This window comes from Macrobrachium nipponense, chromosome 32 (assembly GCF_015104395.2).
Source record: "Macrobrachium nipponense isolate FS-2020 chromosome 32, ASM1510439v2, whole genome shotgun sequence".
Lineage (NCBI taxonomy): Eukaryota > Metazoa > Arthropoda > Malacostraca > Decapoda > Palaemonidae > Macrobrachium > Macrobrachium nipponense.
Genome location: NC_061094.1, coordinates 67,545,033 through 67,561,146, shown reverse-complemented (window position 1 = coordinate 67,561,146; position 16,114 = coordinate 67,545,033). Strand labels below are relative to the sequence as shown.

The following is a 16,114-nucleotide window of genomic DNA, read 5'->3' as shown; positions in this document are numbered from 1 at the left end:
TGTAATTCCAGCAAACCATTTGTCAGTATCCTGGGACTCCCATACTATTGAGGTAGGCTACAACCTTATGTTATAAAAAAAAAAAGAATTGTCCAGTTTTTTGATAAGGTGACAATTAATTGTAAATTGTGGTCACTTTATTTTTAATATCCTTACAAGTACAAGCCTGTCAGTATCATTAATTTCTGGTATAGTAAGCAGTAACTGTTAACATAAATTAAAGGGGTTGTAGCCTAGTCCATAGTGTGGAGTCTTAGGATACTGACAAATCTAGGCTAGCAGGTATAGGCTTAAACAGGGTGGGCGGAGACTAGGATATGGTGATTCAGCCTAAGCTAAGATATCAGTGATGTAGTCAGTGGAGCAGATGCAGAGTAGGGGTATGGCCATTATGCGGGAGAAACCAAACCTGACGGTGAAAGTGGCCGAACTTAACCTTTCCTAGAATGCTGCATCCAGACCTTACCTTCCTAACCTGACTTACGATACACGCCCTGACTGAGGGAGGGGGGCCTCACATCCCTTGGAAACCACCCCTGCCTCCAGACTGAATATCAGAAACAGAACAGCAGGACTCGGGGAAACAACCAACTGGACTAGCTGATCCAGTTTTGGCTGCGTGTGGATCCACCCTCCGAAAAAGTACTTTTACACCTCCTGACATCGGAGATGGGCACCAGTCACGAGTCATCGGTGGTGAGAGCAACAGCTTGAGACCTCTATATCCCTTCGAAGTAAGTATTTTCTCCAAAGTTTTAGAAAATTAAGGCCATATTTTAAGATTAAACAAGTTAATGAATGATAGCCATGCGCAGTGCAAACATACCTCCATGACGCTTTAAGAAATTTTTACTTAAAACACCAAAAATGTAGAGGATTGATCCCATCTCGATGTTTGCGGAGTCACTGTCAATAAACTTTCCATTCCATGTGCTAAATCCGCACACCACTTGTACATAGATGCTGGGCCACTTCTTCACAACAATCATCAACAACGACACCAACCACCTGGCAGATCCAAGGAAACTATGATTTTTTGGTAGAAAGAAGAAGAAGCGTGCACTAAATACTTATTTAAAAAAAATACTAATTAAACAGCAGTATAAGGTCATGAATTGCATAAATTTTTTACATTTTCATAATTATTAATTTGAAAATATTTGTTGTTGAAAAAGTAACTAGATTCCTGACTCAAATATCAACAATTTTGCTGTGAACAGTACCTAAGGCGTTGTTTGCGTTCTTCTATTGTTTATCACTGTTGCCAATTGGTATGTGTTTACCCTCCAAACTGGGTATAAGTCTTACACAAAACCGGGGAAATAAGTTACGAATGGCACCTCAGTCGGTCGACGCCATATTGGATTTAAAAACTGCCTTGAAAATATATTTTACAAAGACTTTCACATGGCTTTTTTTTAGTTTCGTATGGGCCGCTTTCCATATATCCCACATTATTGTTTGTTGAAACTTCAGTCTTTTGAATGGTATGCTTAAAGATGTAATTGTATTATTGTTTCACCAATTAAATATCGAGTGAATCTAAACAACTTTAACCAAACGAACTGGATATTGGTACGGCAGCCGTATCCCTGATTGCGATAGATATTGGTACGGCAGTGAATTGCGCATGTGCAAACCCTTGTTTACCACGGCCACCTCATGCATAATGGCATATCAGTGACAGGAAGAAAATAACAACCTAGCAACGTGAACCGTGTAATAATACATCAGTTTTTGCTGAAAAGCAGATATTTTCAGGTTTCAACAAGCTGATAAAGGCATTGGACGTCTACGAAGAGTCAAACTTCCTGAAATTGTATATCCGTAGGTCACGAATGATCGAATCAGCCCTGAAAAGAGCTCCGAAGAAGAGATTCAAAGAAGATTTGAAGCTTAGTGCATCCAATACGGGAAACATACTGTTAATATAGACCTGATTTGAATGATTACTTGCGACTGATTAGGCCGTTTACTACAGGATCGACTTGGTAGTTTTCCTTACTACCATGAATACAGGAGAGCGTGATTTCTGTGTACTTCAAGTCTTCTTTGGATCTCCTCTTCGGAGCTCTCTTCAGGGCCGATTCGATCGTTCATGACCTACGGATACTATACAATTTCTGGAAGTTTGACTCTTCGTAGACATCTATTGCTTTTTTCAGCTCGTTGAAACCTAAATACATCTGTTTTTCAGCAAAAACTGATGTATTTTAACACTGTTCAGAGGAGATTCAAAGAAAATATGAAGTACACAGATAGTTTAGTTTAGTTTTATTTTTCATTATATAGTCAAAATCTAGGTGTTTAAATATTATTGTGACTTTTTATATTTTCATTTACTGTTAAAATGTCTTGGTGCTTATGTGATGACAGTATGGTGCTTCACTTTGATATTTTGAATTGAACATTTTCAGCGAAACAATGGAGTTCGGCTACTATTACAACTGTCGCTGATCCTCTAGTGCCGTACCTATAGCTCTTAGCAACAGTGTATGGCAACTGCTGCATGATTAGCAAACTGCTGTACCGACAGCAAGTCAATAGTGCAATACGGCACTACTGACAGAATCTGACGTACCCCTACTATACTATGGGACTCCTGGTTATTTGTACGGCAGGAAGTCTGAAATTGACGCATGCGCAATTCACTGCCGTACCAATATCTGTCGCAATCAGGGATACGGCTGCCGTACCAATATCCTGTGCCTTAACCAAAACCTTTCCCAGAGCATTGTGCCCTGACCTAACCAGAACTTACCATCCTAGCCTGACTTGGGGCGCCGTTACCTGACCTGCCTGGGGGGGGGGGGGGGGGGGGGGGGGGGGGGTGTTATAAGTAACACTTTAATATCGAGGGCATGGACTGCCCTAGGCTACCCGAGTGGTATGCTGGCAGGTTCAGGTTACTACCTAGGTAGTAAAGCCTACCCCTGTTAAGCATCCTCTGCCTACTAGGCTAGACTACCCATAACAGTGTCCTACATTCAAAGTATATCCTTAAGGTCAAGGTCTGCAAAAGAAACTAAGGTTAAATCTCAATAGCCGCAGAGGCTGCTACCAAGACGGCAAATAAAACCTAACCTAACCTACTTCGTTGTGATCATTATGGTAGACAGCAGAGGTATACTACCTATAGCTTAACGCTGCTTGACATAACTGGGCTACTTACAGTCCCACATTGGTATTCCTTGCATTTGCCTCAAGACTAAGCCGTAAAATATTAGATTTCAGGATTAGAGAACGAATAGCACTCATTTTCGCTACTGCCTGGGTTCCATTAGTAGTAGTAGTAGTAGTAGGTGGTATGTGCCTTTGAAACGGCTCCCTTGCTTCTTTTATTCCTCCTTTGTTTGTGTTTGCTTGAGCTTCTTCTCTCTGAAATACCACATTTCTTTTATAAAATCTTTCCTATTCTCCACTTCCTCCCTCATTAGTACTACCAATAAGATTATATTTGCTACTAATTCCTCTTTATTTTCTTGATATGGTTGCTGCATAAAGCTATATCTATTTCTAATTTCATTGTATGCTGGACAGTAAAGTAAGAAATGTTCTAAATTTTCATTTTGTTCCTCACAGTATAAACATTTTGTATCTTCTCCTTTTATCCTATTTCTATCATTTAATCCTAGTATACCTAGTCTGGCCCTACTGATCAGCATTGTTTTTTCATACCAGATTTCTTCTCTTATGTTTTCTTTATATTTTCTGTAGATTCTTAATGTTGACTTTTCATTCATTTCTTTCTGCCATGTTTTTCTGTCCCAATTGTTTATTATTTATCTTAACTGTTTGTCTTTAACTGCTTCAATTTTACTTAAGTTATTGTTTAGTTCTTTCATATACTCTTTTACTTGCATTATCCAGGGTTTTTTTTTTCATACTGATCCATTGTTATCTCATATAGGAGTCTATTTCCACCATTCTTCAGTGTATGTTTCAGGTAGAATAGTTTATTCTTGATATCTCTAGATTGGCAGGAAGAGGCCCCTATTTCAGATCTTAACGCACAACTTGCTGTGTAACTTGGCGCTTTCAAAATTGCTCTATATACTTTATTGTCTATCTTCTGAAATTCATTTATTGTTTTCCTGTCAAGTTTCATGACTTCCATCGCATACATGAATGAAGGCATCGCTAGTCCTTTCCAGTACAATTTTCCTATTTTTACTCTGCTACAGCTTTTATTGATGACTGCATTAGCCATATTTGCCATCTGCTTTGCTTTAATTTGGGCCCTTTTTATCTGTTCTCTGAAGCAGTCTTTCATGTTGTTGATTGTTACTCCTAGGTATTTAATATTCTTAACTATTTTTATTCCTTCTATGTGCTCCATATTCTCCACATCATCGACACTGTACCAGTCGTTGTATATATTAGTATGTTACTCTTGTCCTTGTTTATGTTTAGGCCACTTTCACTTGCGATTTCCATTAGGGTTTTTATTGATTTTGTTATTTCTTCTTAGGTTTGTGTGTGCCCTAGTAAATTAATCCGTCGTCTGCATATAATAGTGCCACTATCCTTATTACTTCATTTCTAAAACCTTCTGTTGTATTTTCTAATTTTTCTATTATCAGATACGTTATTAATAGAAAGAATATGGTTGAGCCATTGCATCCCTGTCTTATTCCATTAGTTACATTTAGTTCTTTTTGTTCTGTATTGTTGAGGCATAGGCTTGTTACATCATTTGTATATATCTTTGCGACTGCATTTATTACTTCTGCATGTAGCCTATATTTCATCATGACCTCAATGAGCTTTTTCCTATTAACTGAGTCAAATGCTTTTTGGAAATCTATTGATACTACAAATAATGGGTCCTTTCTTCTGTACGTTTCTTGTATGCAGTATTGTAAGATATATAAATTATCGATTCCTCTCCTTTGTGTGGTAAAGCCTGATTGCAGTTTTTTCATTTTTCCTATACTTCTAATATGTTTTTCTATTTTGGTTCTCAGGATCCCCATGAAGATTTTATATGATGCATTTGTTAGAGCAATTGGCCTTAGATCTTTGACTGTGGGTTTTTTTTTTGGGGGGGGGAGTAAGTGTTGTTTTTTATTTAAACCAGCTTTTCTGCGTTTTCCTGCCCTTCAGTATGTTATTTAAACATTCTGCCAATTCTTTTTGAAGGTTATTACTTTGTAAGAGTAATTTGAACAGTACTGGCTTCATTCCATCTGGTCCTGGTGCTTTATTTGTCTTCATTTTCTCAAGTTGATTTTTTACATCTTCTTCTGTTATGTTGATTTCTTCCATGGGTCTAATCTCTGTCTCTGTTGGGTCATACACTCCATGCATATGTTCCCTTAAAGATATATGGCATTTCATCTGCTGTCCTAATCTTTTCACTATTTCTTCCATTTCATGTTTGTACTGTTCTTTCTTGCTTTCATTCCATATCTCTCATATTTTGTTTTCTTCTTTTTGGTATATTGTTTCCCAGAATTTTACCAGCTCTTTCCCTAGGGTTTCGTCCTTTATCTCTTGATTATTTTCGTCGTATATCCTAACATTCTTTTTCTGATGTGGTCTTTCCTCTCAGCATGTCTATATATTCCCAGATTTTCCTGTGTCTGTTTTTATCATTCATTATCTCATTTCTAATCTTTTCTTCATATTCTTCATATGCTTTCTTTATTATTATCTGTACTTTTTGTTTTTGTTTAAGATATGCTTCTTCATAGTATCTTTTTTCTTCTATTCTTGTGGCTTTCCTTTTAAATTTGTTATATATCCTTCTTTGGCTTATTTCTTTCTTTATTTCTTTGGTGACCCATACTGGTTCTATTTCTTCTTGCTTTCCTGTCTTTAACCTTCTTTTGATTATCTTCTTTAGGTTATTTGTTTTTGCTTCACTCATTGTTTCTTCCAACTGGGTTAGATCTCCTTTTCTGTCTTGTTGGCTTACTTTATACTCTATATATTCAAGGTATTTCCTAGTAGACTCTTCTGTGACTTTCAGATATTTTATTTCTTTTGTCTCATTTCTAAATGTTTGCCTTACTTTAGTGTTCATTTTGAATTGGACCTTTATGAGGTGGTGGTCTGATAGATCATATTCATATTTTCCCTCATCTATCTCCATACATTCATAGTTTTTATACATATTTTGGTTGACTAGGGCAAAGTCTATAGCACTGTTCTGATCTCCTCTACTCCAGGTTATCTCTCCTTTGCAGCTGGGATCTCCATTTAATAGCGTTAGGTCATATTTTTCCATTAGGTCCATAACATATTTTCCATTTTGGTCAAGTTCTTGTGACCCTATGAAACCTAAATGCCCATTGAAATCACCAAGGACTATCACAGGCAGGTCTGTGGATTTTTCTATGGCTACATGTAAGGCGCTTATTATTCTTTTATTTCTTTCTTTATCACTAGTTGACATGTAGACCAGAATTATGTTGAATATCTTGTCCGTCTGGCAGTGGCGTCTGGTCAGTGGCGTAAGTAGTAGTAGAGGGGAGTTGCCTCTGAAACGACTCCCTTGCGCGTTCTCGTATTGTTACACCTTCGCTTGTGTTTGTTCACGTTTGTTGCCTTTGTAATACCATATATTCGTTTAATCTATAATATAAATTTCATCCCATTTCACTTATTTCAACTTTGTCCGTCCGGTCAGATTATTTTTGGTGATGTAAGCCAAGTAGGGCCTCCGAACGGCATCTGCATATTCGATTTGCTTTTGATTTTCTCAATAATGTTATTATTTGTTTCCTTATATGATATAGTCATTCTTTTCTACAAAATAGTTGCATTAAACAGTAGTTTTCAAGTTACTTCACTTATGACTTTTATATGTGGTTAACTTAAGAGGGATAAAAACACTAGAAAATAAGCAAACGAATTTTTTGCGGACGAGATCTTGGTAAATTTAGAGGCCCCGAATTTTTTGGGGGGGGGGTGGGTTGGCATGTAGAAACACGTTTAACAATACACAATTATTACCATCATTCGCCTAACTAATTTATGCTCATGAAGTAGGAGGGAAAGGAATTGTGGAGAGGTAGGATTTAATCTCACTCACACTTGTATACGTAATTAACTCTAGCATTCGAAAGAGAGAGAAGATAGAAAGAGAATCTTAAACCCACCCTGACAATTGATTCAATATGTGTGTCTGTGTGTGTGTGTGTGTGTATTAATCGATGCTAGCGAAGCAGTGCAGTAATGCGGCAATAAGGCTGTCTAAAAGGATAAAAAGAGAGAGAGGAAAAAAAAAAAGACAACGCACACAGGCAGGGTTAAATTTAACGCACCAGTGACGTCCCAAAGCAGAATGAATAATTCATATACCCTTACCAAGTATATAAATTCAGATCAGCCTTGTCACAACTCAGAAGGACAAGCACGGCAGAAGAGGCAGGCTCCAGTCGAGCTGGTATAGCAGGCGAAAACAGTGGAGAACTAAGGGAGGCAAAGAAGCATTTATAGCCCTCTGCACGGGACCAAGAAAGGGTCATCCTCGGTAAGTGTCCTACAGACAGTCCTTCATTGGCCGTGATCTATTTCTCCCAAAGGTACAGGCAATGTAAAGACGGGTAGATGTTCTTCCCGTATGAGAGAGCCAATCACGATCCTCAGTAAGCTAAAAAGGTTCCCACATGATATGTGAGAACGAGATAGCAAGCGAAGGGCAGACGAGCCGTCGAACGTCCAAAACAAGATAAAGATATAAGCATAATGCCCATAGGCGAGGTACCACCTTAATACAGAAAAGCCCGTGTTGGTCAGGTCGGCAACGTGACCTCGTTGTGATTATGGGACCCGGGTTTGTTTCTCGCTACCGGACATCATAATTTCTTTGTTTCATGTACTTGGATCTTAAGGCTTTGCAGTGACAAGGGCATCCAAAAAAGTGCAAGGAATTCGAGAAGTTAAGCGGGCATTGTGCCTATTACAATTACGTATTAAGATGTGAAACTAGTTCACACACCGGGCCCGCCCTCCGTCTCACCCTGGAATTTGATATTTCAGAAATTTCAGGGGAATTGCCTGGTATAGCGAACGTGAAAAGCATTATCACGTAGTCCTAACCATTGTAGCCGCGAGATTCAGAACCTTCTGAACATCTTGTAACTACCTCAGCTGCATACAACGTCGCACACTGACACAATTCAGTCTTATTATCATGCATTTTCTCTTATTTTAGACAGTTCAGGGATGTTCTCCTGCATTTTCTGATTTGTTTCATACACAGTTTAGACATGGTATACTGCATTTTCTCTTTTATTTCAGACATAGTTAGTTCAGTCATGTTAGTTTGCCTTTTCTGTCTTATTTCAGACGTAGTTCAGTGATGTTATCTTGCATTTTCTCTTTTATTTGAGACAGGTCACGCATGGTATACTGCATTTTCTCTTTTACTTCAGACATAGTTCGCTTAGAACTCCATGAATTTGGTTTTGAACTGAAGGAAAATAGGTTAGTACTCTAAACCAACTTAAAGAAGTGGCTCAAAACATTTACTTTTGTACAGTGCGCCAAACCTCGTGTGGCAGCATAAAGGTGTCGTCGGATATAATTTGCGATCACTTTTCGATAAAGTCTTGATATGCTTTTACGACCACCACTCTTTCTAGATATGAAATCTTCTGATATATCACCTTATTCTTAATAGAAAATAGAGTCATCTTTAATATTCAAATGATAAAATAAGACTTATAAGTAAAAGCCAGACACGCATAATAACTCATTACTGAGGCGGTAATAAATATTAATGACAACAAACTGATTCAATGTTGGTGCAAATTGTCTGAAAACAGAATTATGACAGATTCATTAAGCGCAAATCATTGCAACATACTTTACTGAAAAACCGTAGTCAGATCCAGGACTGGAAGACTGCTTGGGTAAAAACAGATTTTGTCGTGCGGTTGTACTTGCACAAGAGCTTCTGCCTGGTACATTCTTCGGATGTTAGTTTTTGAGTAATCGTAAACGTAAAGTGCTGATAAACCTTGCCTTTCATGACACCGTAAATATTTAATGGTTCAGAAAGTCCGTCATCCAGCGGTATTCTATTGACTCCACTTGCAGCCGTTACGTTTCATTCTAAGGTTTGCTAATAGCTCAATATGACTTTTGCAAGATTTGCCTGAATATGAAATATTGAAAACCACTCCTTGGAATGGCTATTAATAATGTAAACAGTATATACACTCTCGGTTGTGTAGTTTCCACTGAAGGCGTCCACGTTCGGTTGCAACCATAGATACTTTCAAAAGAGCAGCGCATAAGATCAACATTTCTTTGTTGGGTTGATGGTATTTTTCTTACTGCGATTTTCTATGATTTCTGACGGTTCCATATATTGAAGTAACCAGAGGTCAATTTGATTTAATTTCCGTAATTTAAAAAAAAATGATGATTCATTTGGGTGCCTAGTCTCTATCGCTTGTTACCTCAACCCCGGCAAAAGTAAATACGGAAAATTTAAACGAAGAATTGCAGAATTTTCCGTAATTATTTTTTTTGCCGTCGAAGGCAACTTCGTCATAGTGTCGTGTTGACGTAACAACCGATAGAACACGAAGCAAGCAAACAGACACGATGTTTTGCTCCGTTTGCGCGAATGTCAAATCATTTCTATATCCAGCTGTTTGTCGCAATTATTTTGCGCACGAACTGCAAGGAAGGAAAATGTTCGTGATCAGACTTAACAAATTAAATTTTCATGCCAAAGCAGTTCTTTTTCGTGCATCTCTAATGAAGCATAGTTCAAAGTAGCAAAAAGACAAAACGAGAAAGGTCACAATGACGAGTTCAGGTTAGCCCGGAGGAAGGACATCTAATATTTACCAAAAATAAAGGACTGTGCGTATAAATTTTTGCACCATGTAAAACCACGAAACACGGTTGGATAATTAGTTTAATTTTCTCGCCTTCTTTGGCGGTATGAATGCACTAGTCTGTGATGTTACACATTTAATGTTACGCGGTGTATCATCAGCGGCGTACTTGTGTGCTTGGCATTCCATCAGGGGGGGTTCCTGGGTGGGGCCAAGATATTTTTTTGAGGGGACAAAGAAAATTGCATCAAAACTGATGTACCAGTTCTGTAATGAGTAACATATACTACTCTCGAATGTATATACCCATGTGGATGAAGGAAAATAATAGTATTAGTACTGAGTAAACCTATATTCGAAATTACAGAGCTCAATTTTCAATTGATTTTCAACTCTTACTATTTGCAAATGTATCAAATACTGTGATGTCGATTTCCTCACAACATAATATTCAACAGGAGCCTCATTTTTATAATCAAGGATTGATTTTCAACCATAGAATAATATCATTGTTATTTAAATATGTTAGAATAGTGAATGCCATCAGTAACACAAGAGACTTAGACTTTTGACTCTCCAAAATCTCTTCAAAATTTCAGCCGATCTCATTCCCTCTTCATCTCCTCTCCCTGGAAATTAGCTATAAGCAACAGAAGCAAATTGCATCGCACTTATTCAGAACTATAGTTTCAGTCACTTCTTACACAAGTTGATAACATTAAGTTGGATTAAAATATCATTTGCCTTATAAACGTATAATTATATTCATTCATATATCAGCTCTATATAAGTTGTAAAGGTAACGTGAAGGGCAATTTCAACTGGGGGGGGGGGGGGGGGGGGGGGGGGGGCAGTGGGAGAGCCCCCCCCAGTGACCCCACTGTATATCATTTGCGTTAATAACGGCTCTCTCTGAAAGTGATTCATTTCTATTTAACATCCGGGTATTAATTGCCTTAAAATACTGATATCATGGGTAATACTAGCGTATTGATCATTTCTGTATCTTGGACGTTTCTTATTCAGTTCTTGATTAAACAGAAGGAATTCCCTTCTTTCTCTCCCTATCAGGTTAATTCCAGTGAGCCTCAGCGTGAACAAAAAAGTAATCACGAAGCTTGCGCATGGCATGAGCAGGGACAGGACTCTGGCAGGCAAACGTCCATTAATTGGGTAAGCAGAAGGTTTATCGAAAGATATTGACCATTAGTGTCTCGGATACCTCAGCAAGAAGTTGTGTGCCAAGGTAAGTTGCTGGTCAACATAGAATAGAAATAGTATAACAGTGGCACTCAGACAAAATTATATTATTTATATATGTATATATATATATATATATATTTATATATATATATATATATATAGATATATATATATATATATATTTAGTATATATATATATATATATATATATATATATATAAATATATATGATATATATATGTATATCATATTATATATATATATATATATATATATATATATATATATATATATATATATATATATATATATATAATTTTGTCGTGTGCCTCTGTTTATACTATTTCTATTCTATGTTGACCAGCAACTTACCTTGGCACACAACTTCTTGCTGAGGTATCCGAGACACTAATGGTCAATATCTTTCGATAAACCTTCTGCTTACCCAATCAATGGACGTTGCCTGCCAGAGTCCTGTCCCTGCTCATGCCATGCGCAAGCTTCGTGATTACTTTTTTGTTCACGCTGAGGCTCACTGGAATTAACCTGATAGGGAGAGAAAGACGGGGATTCCTTCTGTTTAAGTCAAGAACTGAATAAGAAACGTCCAAGATACAGAAATGATCAATACGCTAGTATTACCCATGATATCAGTATTTTAAGGCAATTAATACCCGGATGTTAAATAGAAATGAATCACTTTCAGAGAGAGCCGTTATTAACGCAAATGATATAAAGTGGGGTCACTGGGGGGGGATGGGGCCTCTCCCACTGCCCCCCCCCCCCCAGTTGAAATTGCCCTTCATGTTACCTTTACAACTTATATAGAGCTGATATATGAATGAATATAATTATACGTTTATAAGGCAAATGATATTTTAATCCAACTTAATGTTATCAACTTGTGTATGAAGTGACTGAAACTATAGTTCTGAATATATATATATATATATATATATATATATATATATATATATATATATATAATATATATATGATAGATAGATAGATAGATAGATAGATAGATAGATAGATAGATAAGCGAATACCACAGGAAAATGATAGGCAGAAGGCATCATCTGGGCACAAATGCAATACAGTTGGAAAGAAGGTTACAGGGTAAACAAAAAGATGAAGAATGTCAGGTAGATCACGCGGTCACAAATTAAAACCATAGATTTAACCATAAGGGACACGGAAGCTTAGCCATGCAAATTCCAAAAACGTGTATGAAACTGAACATATTAATTTTGTTGCTTATATTTATTAAAAAAAAAAAAAAAAAAAACCGATTATGAAGGCATTGAATTTAAACAAACCAAGACTTAAAGTTAGAACACTTTTAACTGTGTTGCTACAAGACATTAAGGATGATCTGAAATCTCTCATACGTAAGACTAATGCATTCGATATTTGACCAGTTCTCACTGAATATCGGCGTTGTTTGATTTATTGTGAAGGGGATTTTCCCGTTTGTCTGTAATATATTTTATCACACTTTTTTTCAAGGAATTTCATATATGCAGCCAGAAACATACTATCTTTGATACATAGCTATATAAGACAAATGAGATTTGCTCCAGTTAAAGGAATATCATAACTATAATTCTTCCTCGAAAAATTCAAGTAAATAAAGAGACAGTATCAAATCTAGCCATATTAAAGTAAAAATTCAAATTTAAGCTATTCAATTTGTTTATAAAGTCGACTTTGTTTTTTTTTTTTACATTCGTGTTAGAAATGTTTCCTACCAAAGGTGTAAGAATTTTTACAAGCCATTTAGATAGATTATATGAAACTGAACCTACTGAACTAATGATTGGTCTGACAGGGTTATTGATTTTGTGTACTGACCTAACTATATAAATAAGGTAAGGAGAAGCATTCAGGTGTAAGCTGTTCAATTAGATAGTCCAAGCCCTTTAGAATGGATTGAATTTTTTTGCTATAATGCATCACTTTCTTAATTCCCGTATCAATAATCCGGCATCAGATTCTTTCCAACTGTATTTTATTTGTGCCCCGATGCCTGAATAAACAGGGGAAAGCACTTAGTAACTGACATATATATATATATATATATATATATATATAAATATATATATATAGTATATATATATATATATATATATATATATATATATAATATATATATATATAAGTAATGTACAAGCATACAAAAAGGGAAAGGAAGCAATATTAAAAAAAATAATAATAAATAAATAAATAAATACCTGCATCATGAAGGCCATACAAACATCACACACTAAAAATTTAGTGTGTATGTTTGTGTGCCTTCATGATTGTAGGTATTTTTTATTTATTTATTTATTTTTATATTGCTTCCTTTCCCTTTTTTATGCTTGTACATTACTTTTTTTTTATTATATATACAATGTAACCTTTGTGTAACATTTCTTCATTCTAATGATCGATCGTAATTTAGTGATTTTTTAATTTTTTTTTTTCTTTCTGTGTTTTTGTATAGACCTGATGATGGAGACAGTTACTCCGAAACCGGTAGTCATAAGAAAATAAAGGATGTTTTATGTACAAGTGCTGGTTTTACTCTTTCTATCAAGACTCCGTTTTCCAAGGGATAGATCAGTTGCAGATATATACATATATATATATATATATATATATATATTATATTATATATATATATATTATTATTATTATATATTGCTTCTTTCAAAATGCATGTTTCCCCTCTTTGAAATGTCATGTAAGATTATGCAACATTTATTCAGATTCCTAGATAGCTTAGAATAGGATGTTTTAAATGTGTGTTCAGATTTCGCATTACGTGTTATAAAAAAATATATATATATAACGTAAAAAGAGAGAGATCTTTGTCTTTTGGAAGCTACGAATGTTTAACTTTTCTTTCAACACATGTGATAGCGAGCGAGCTCGACTTCTGCGTTGTTGTCAAAACATGTCAATCTTAATTGTCACAGCTCAGCCTCCGTTTTGGTCGGGTACGTGTCTTTCGTCTTTTTTTTTTTTTAACAGACTCGACTCGTACGCGTATATATTTGTCAAGTCCCACGTGGGTATTGCACATTTTGTATGCAAGATTGCATCAGATTTCAGAACTTTCGAGAAGCTTTCGTGCCAAGAACGTTTTGACATCTGCTCTCTCCCATTTCCGTAAAGGAAGAGATTTCATTCGATCATATAACCTCGAGGCAGTTAGATCTCCCTCTCTCTCTCTCTCTCTCTCGCATCGACATCGATTATATTAACGTAACGTACATTGGTTCACTCGTAACTTGTGAGAATTTCATATTTGATATTTCTTAGAGTTTACTTAGTATTATTTAGTTTCTTTTGTGGAATCTGAACAAACATATCGTAACGGCGCCTGGTTTTTGTGAAAGTGTAATATACAAGCTGCAGCAAGAGAGAAAGAAATTGGTATACCAAGGTAAAGTGTTATATTTTTATTAGTTGCAACTAATAACGGTTAACTAATAACTAATAACGGTTAGGAACTGTGTTTAACTAATAACTAATAACGTTAGGAAATTGTGTTTAACTAATAATTGATAGGAACTGTGGTTAACTAATAACCGATGGTGTGAAAGTTTGGTAAAATTACTGTTTGGTTTACAGTGTTATTTTTGAGTGGAAAAAGATTTCACTTTTACACATTGCTGATATTTTTTGTGGTTTGTGTCTGTTCCATTGTTTGTGCACTTATTCATTTTCTTATTGAAGTGTGTCTTTTTGTTTTATATTTTCATTTGCATTCACAATTTAATTGACTTAGTTATTTTCATTGCTTAATCATTGCACATTTAATTTAGATTTAACACTTGTGAATTAATTTTGCATTTACTTAGAATTCTTTTCAAGCTTATTATTGTTTAGCACTTGTGAATTAATTTCAAATTTTCAGTTATTGCCTAACACTTTTGAATTTCAATTGAATTAATTTTCTTGAATTTTGTGAAAAATTAATTTTGATTTAATTTTACTTAATTTGATTCAAGAATTAATTAAACTTTACTTTGTTTTCAAGTAACAGTAATTTTTCCCTGATATTGTGAATTTCAACTTATAAATTTTGAATTTAATAATAAATTTTTTGTATTTAAAATTAAAATTTTTATAAGTGTTTTCTTTATCTTACACCAGTATAATTATATTTAATTATGATTATATTTATGTTAGGTAGAAACATAGAGTGGTAATTGATTTGCTTTCCTTAATTTATTTGAAGTGACTTAGAACCAGGGAAGTACTTAGACTTCTAAAATCAGGGAAATACTTAGAGTTTTAAAGTTGTTGATGGAGTGATGCCCTTCGATTAATTTAATTACTTACAAGATTACCTCCACGGACCTGTTTTGATGAACTTAGTCTGATTTTCTGGCAATACTGGTAAGTGTTAATGGATCACTGTTGCCTTTAGAGTATTCAGTCGTTTAAACGTGTTATGAGGGTTCAGGTGTCTGGCTTTTTGTGAGGTAATGTTTGATGCATGGTAACCAAGATACTTGGCACTATCGTAACATTATTTTAATGGTGCCCACAGAGACCAGGGAAACGATTTCATTAATCATCTAGAATATACTGGTGGTATTAGGGATATATTTTGTTAGAGAGTGACCATATAATTTTGTTTTTGCATTTATTGTATTGAATTGTAAGTTGATAACTTAGAGGAAAATGGCTCAGTTCAATGTTCAGAATTTTAGCAGCCCCTTCCATCCAAGTTTTTGTCTGAAACCACTCTGACTAGAGCACAGTGGAGCGCTTTAGCAGAGGCATGTGGTGGTTATGTGTCTACTAGTATGGTAAGGCACAAATTAGATGTTATTGCTATGGAATCATTGTTAAACTCTGTATGAATAACTGATGAAGATGAGTTAGAATTGGCTCAAGAGTTGTTGAATGCAGCCACGTGCTGATCTCATAAATAAGCAAGCGAAAATAAAAAGAAAAAAGAAAAAAAGTTATTGCATTGAGTTAGAGCTTAGAACGCATTGAAGCAGAAGAGAAGTGATGCAAGAGTTAGAGCTTAGACGCATTGAACATAAGCGAAAATTTGATTAGATGCAAGTGAAAGAGAAGAATGACAGGGAAACAAGAAGAAG

The 16,114-nt window shown here is 35.5% G+C and overlaps 2 protein-coding genes across 3 annotated transcripts in view; one reads left to right on the top strand and one right to left on the bottom strand.

The window, feature by feature from the left end:
• Window positions 1-3,317, bottom strand: part of LOC135207569 (small ribosomal subunit protein uS7m-like) — a 143,196-nt gene extending 139,879 nt beyond the window's left edge. The window contains exon 1 of the mRNA XM_064239406.1: window positions 3,173-3,317. Coding sequence (XP_064095476.1) covers window positions 3,173-3,258 — 86 coding nt within the window. The 5' untranslated portion in view covers window positions 3,259-3,317. The remainder of the gene's footprint in view (window positions 1-3,172) is intronic.
• A 4,008-nt stretch (window positions 3,318-7,325) lies between these two features.
• LOC135207564 (uncharacterized) overlaps window positions 7,326-16,114 on the top strand; it is a 34,019-nt gene continuing 25,230 nt past the window's right edge. Inside the window, exon 1 of one of the 2 annotated variants that reach the window (XM_064239397.1) lies at window positions 7,326-7,480. The gene's annotated coding sequence lies outside the window, so the exon portion shown is untranslated. Of the gene's footprint in view, window positions 7,481-14,261; window positions 14,440-16,114 lie in introns of those variants that run through there. The other variant, XM_064239398.1, reaches the window with a different exon arrangement.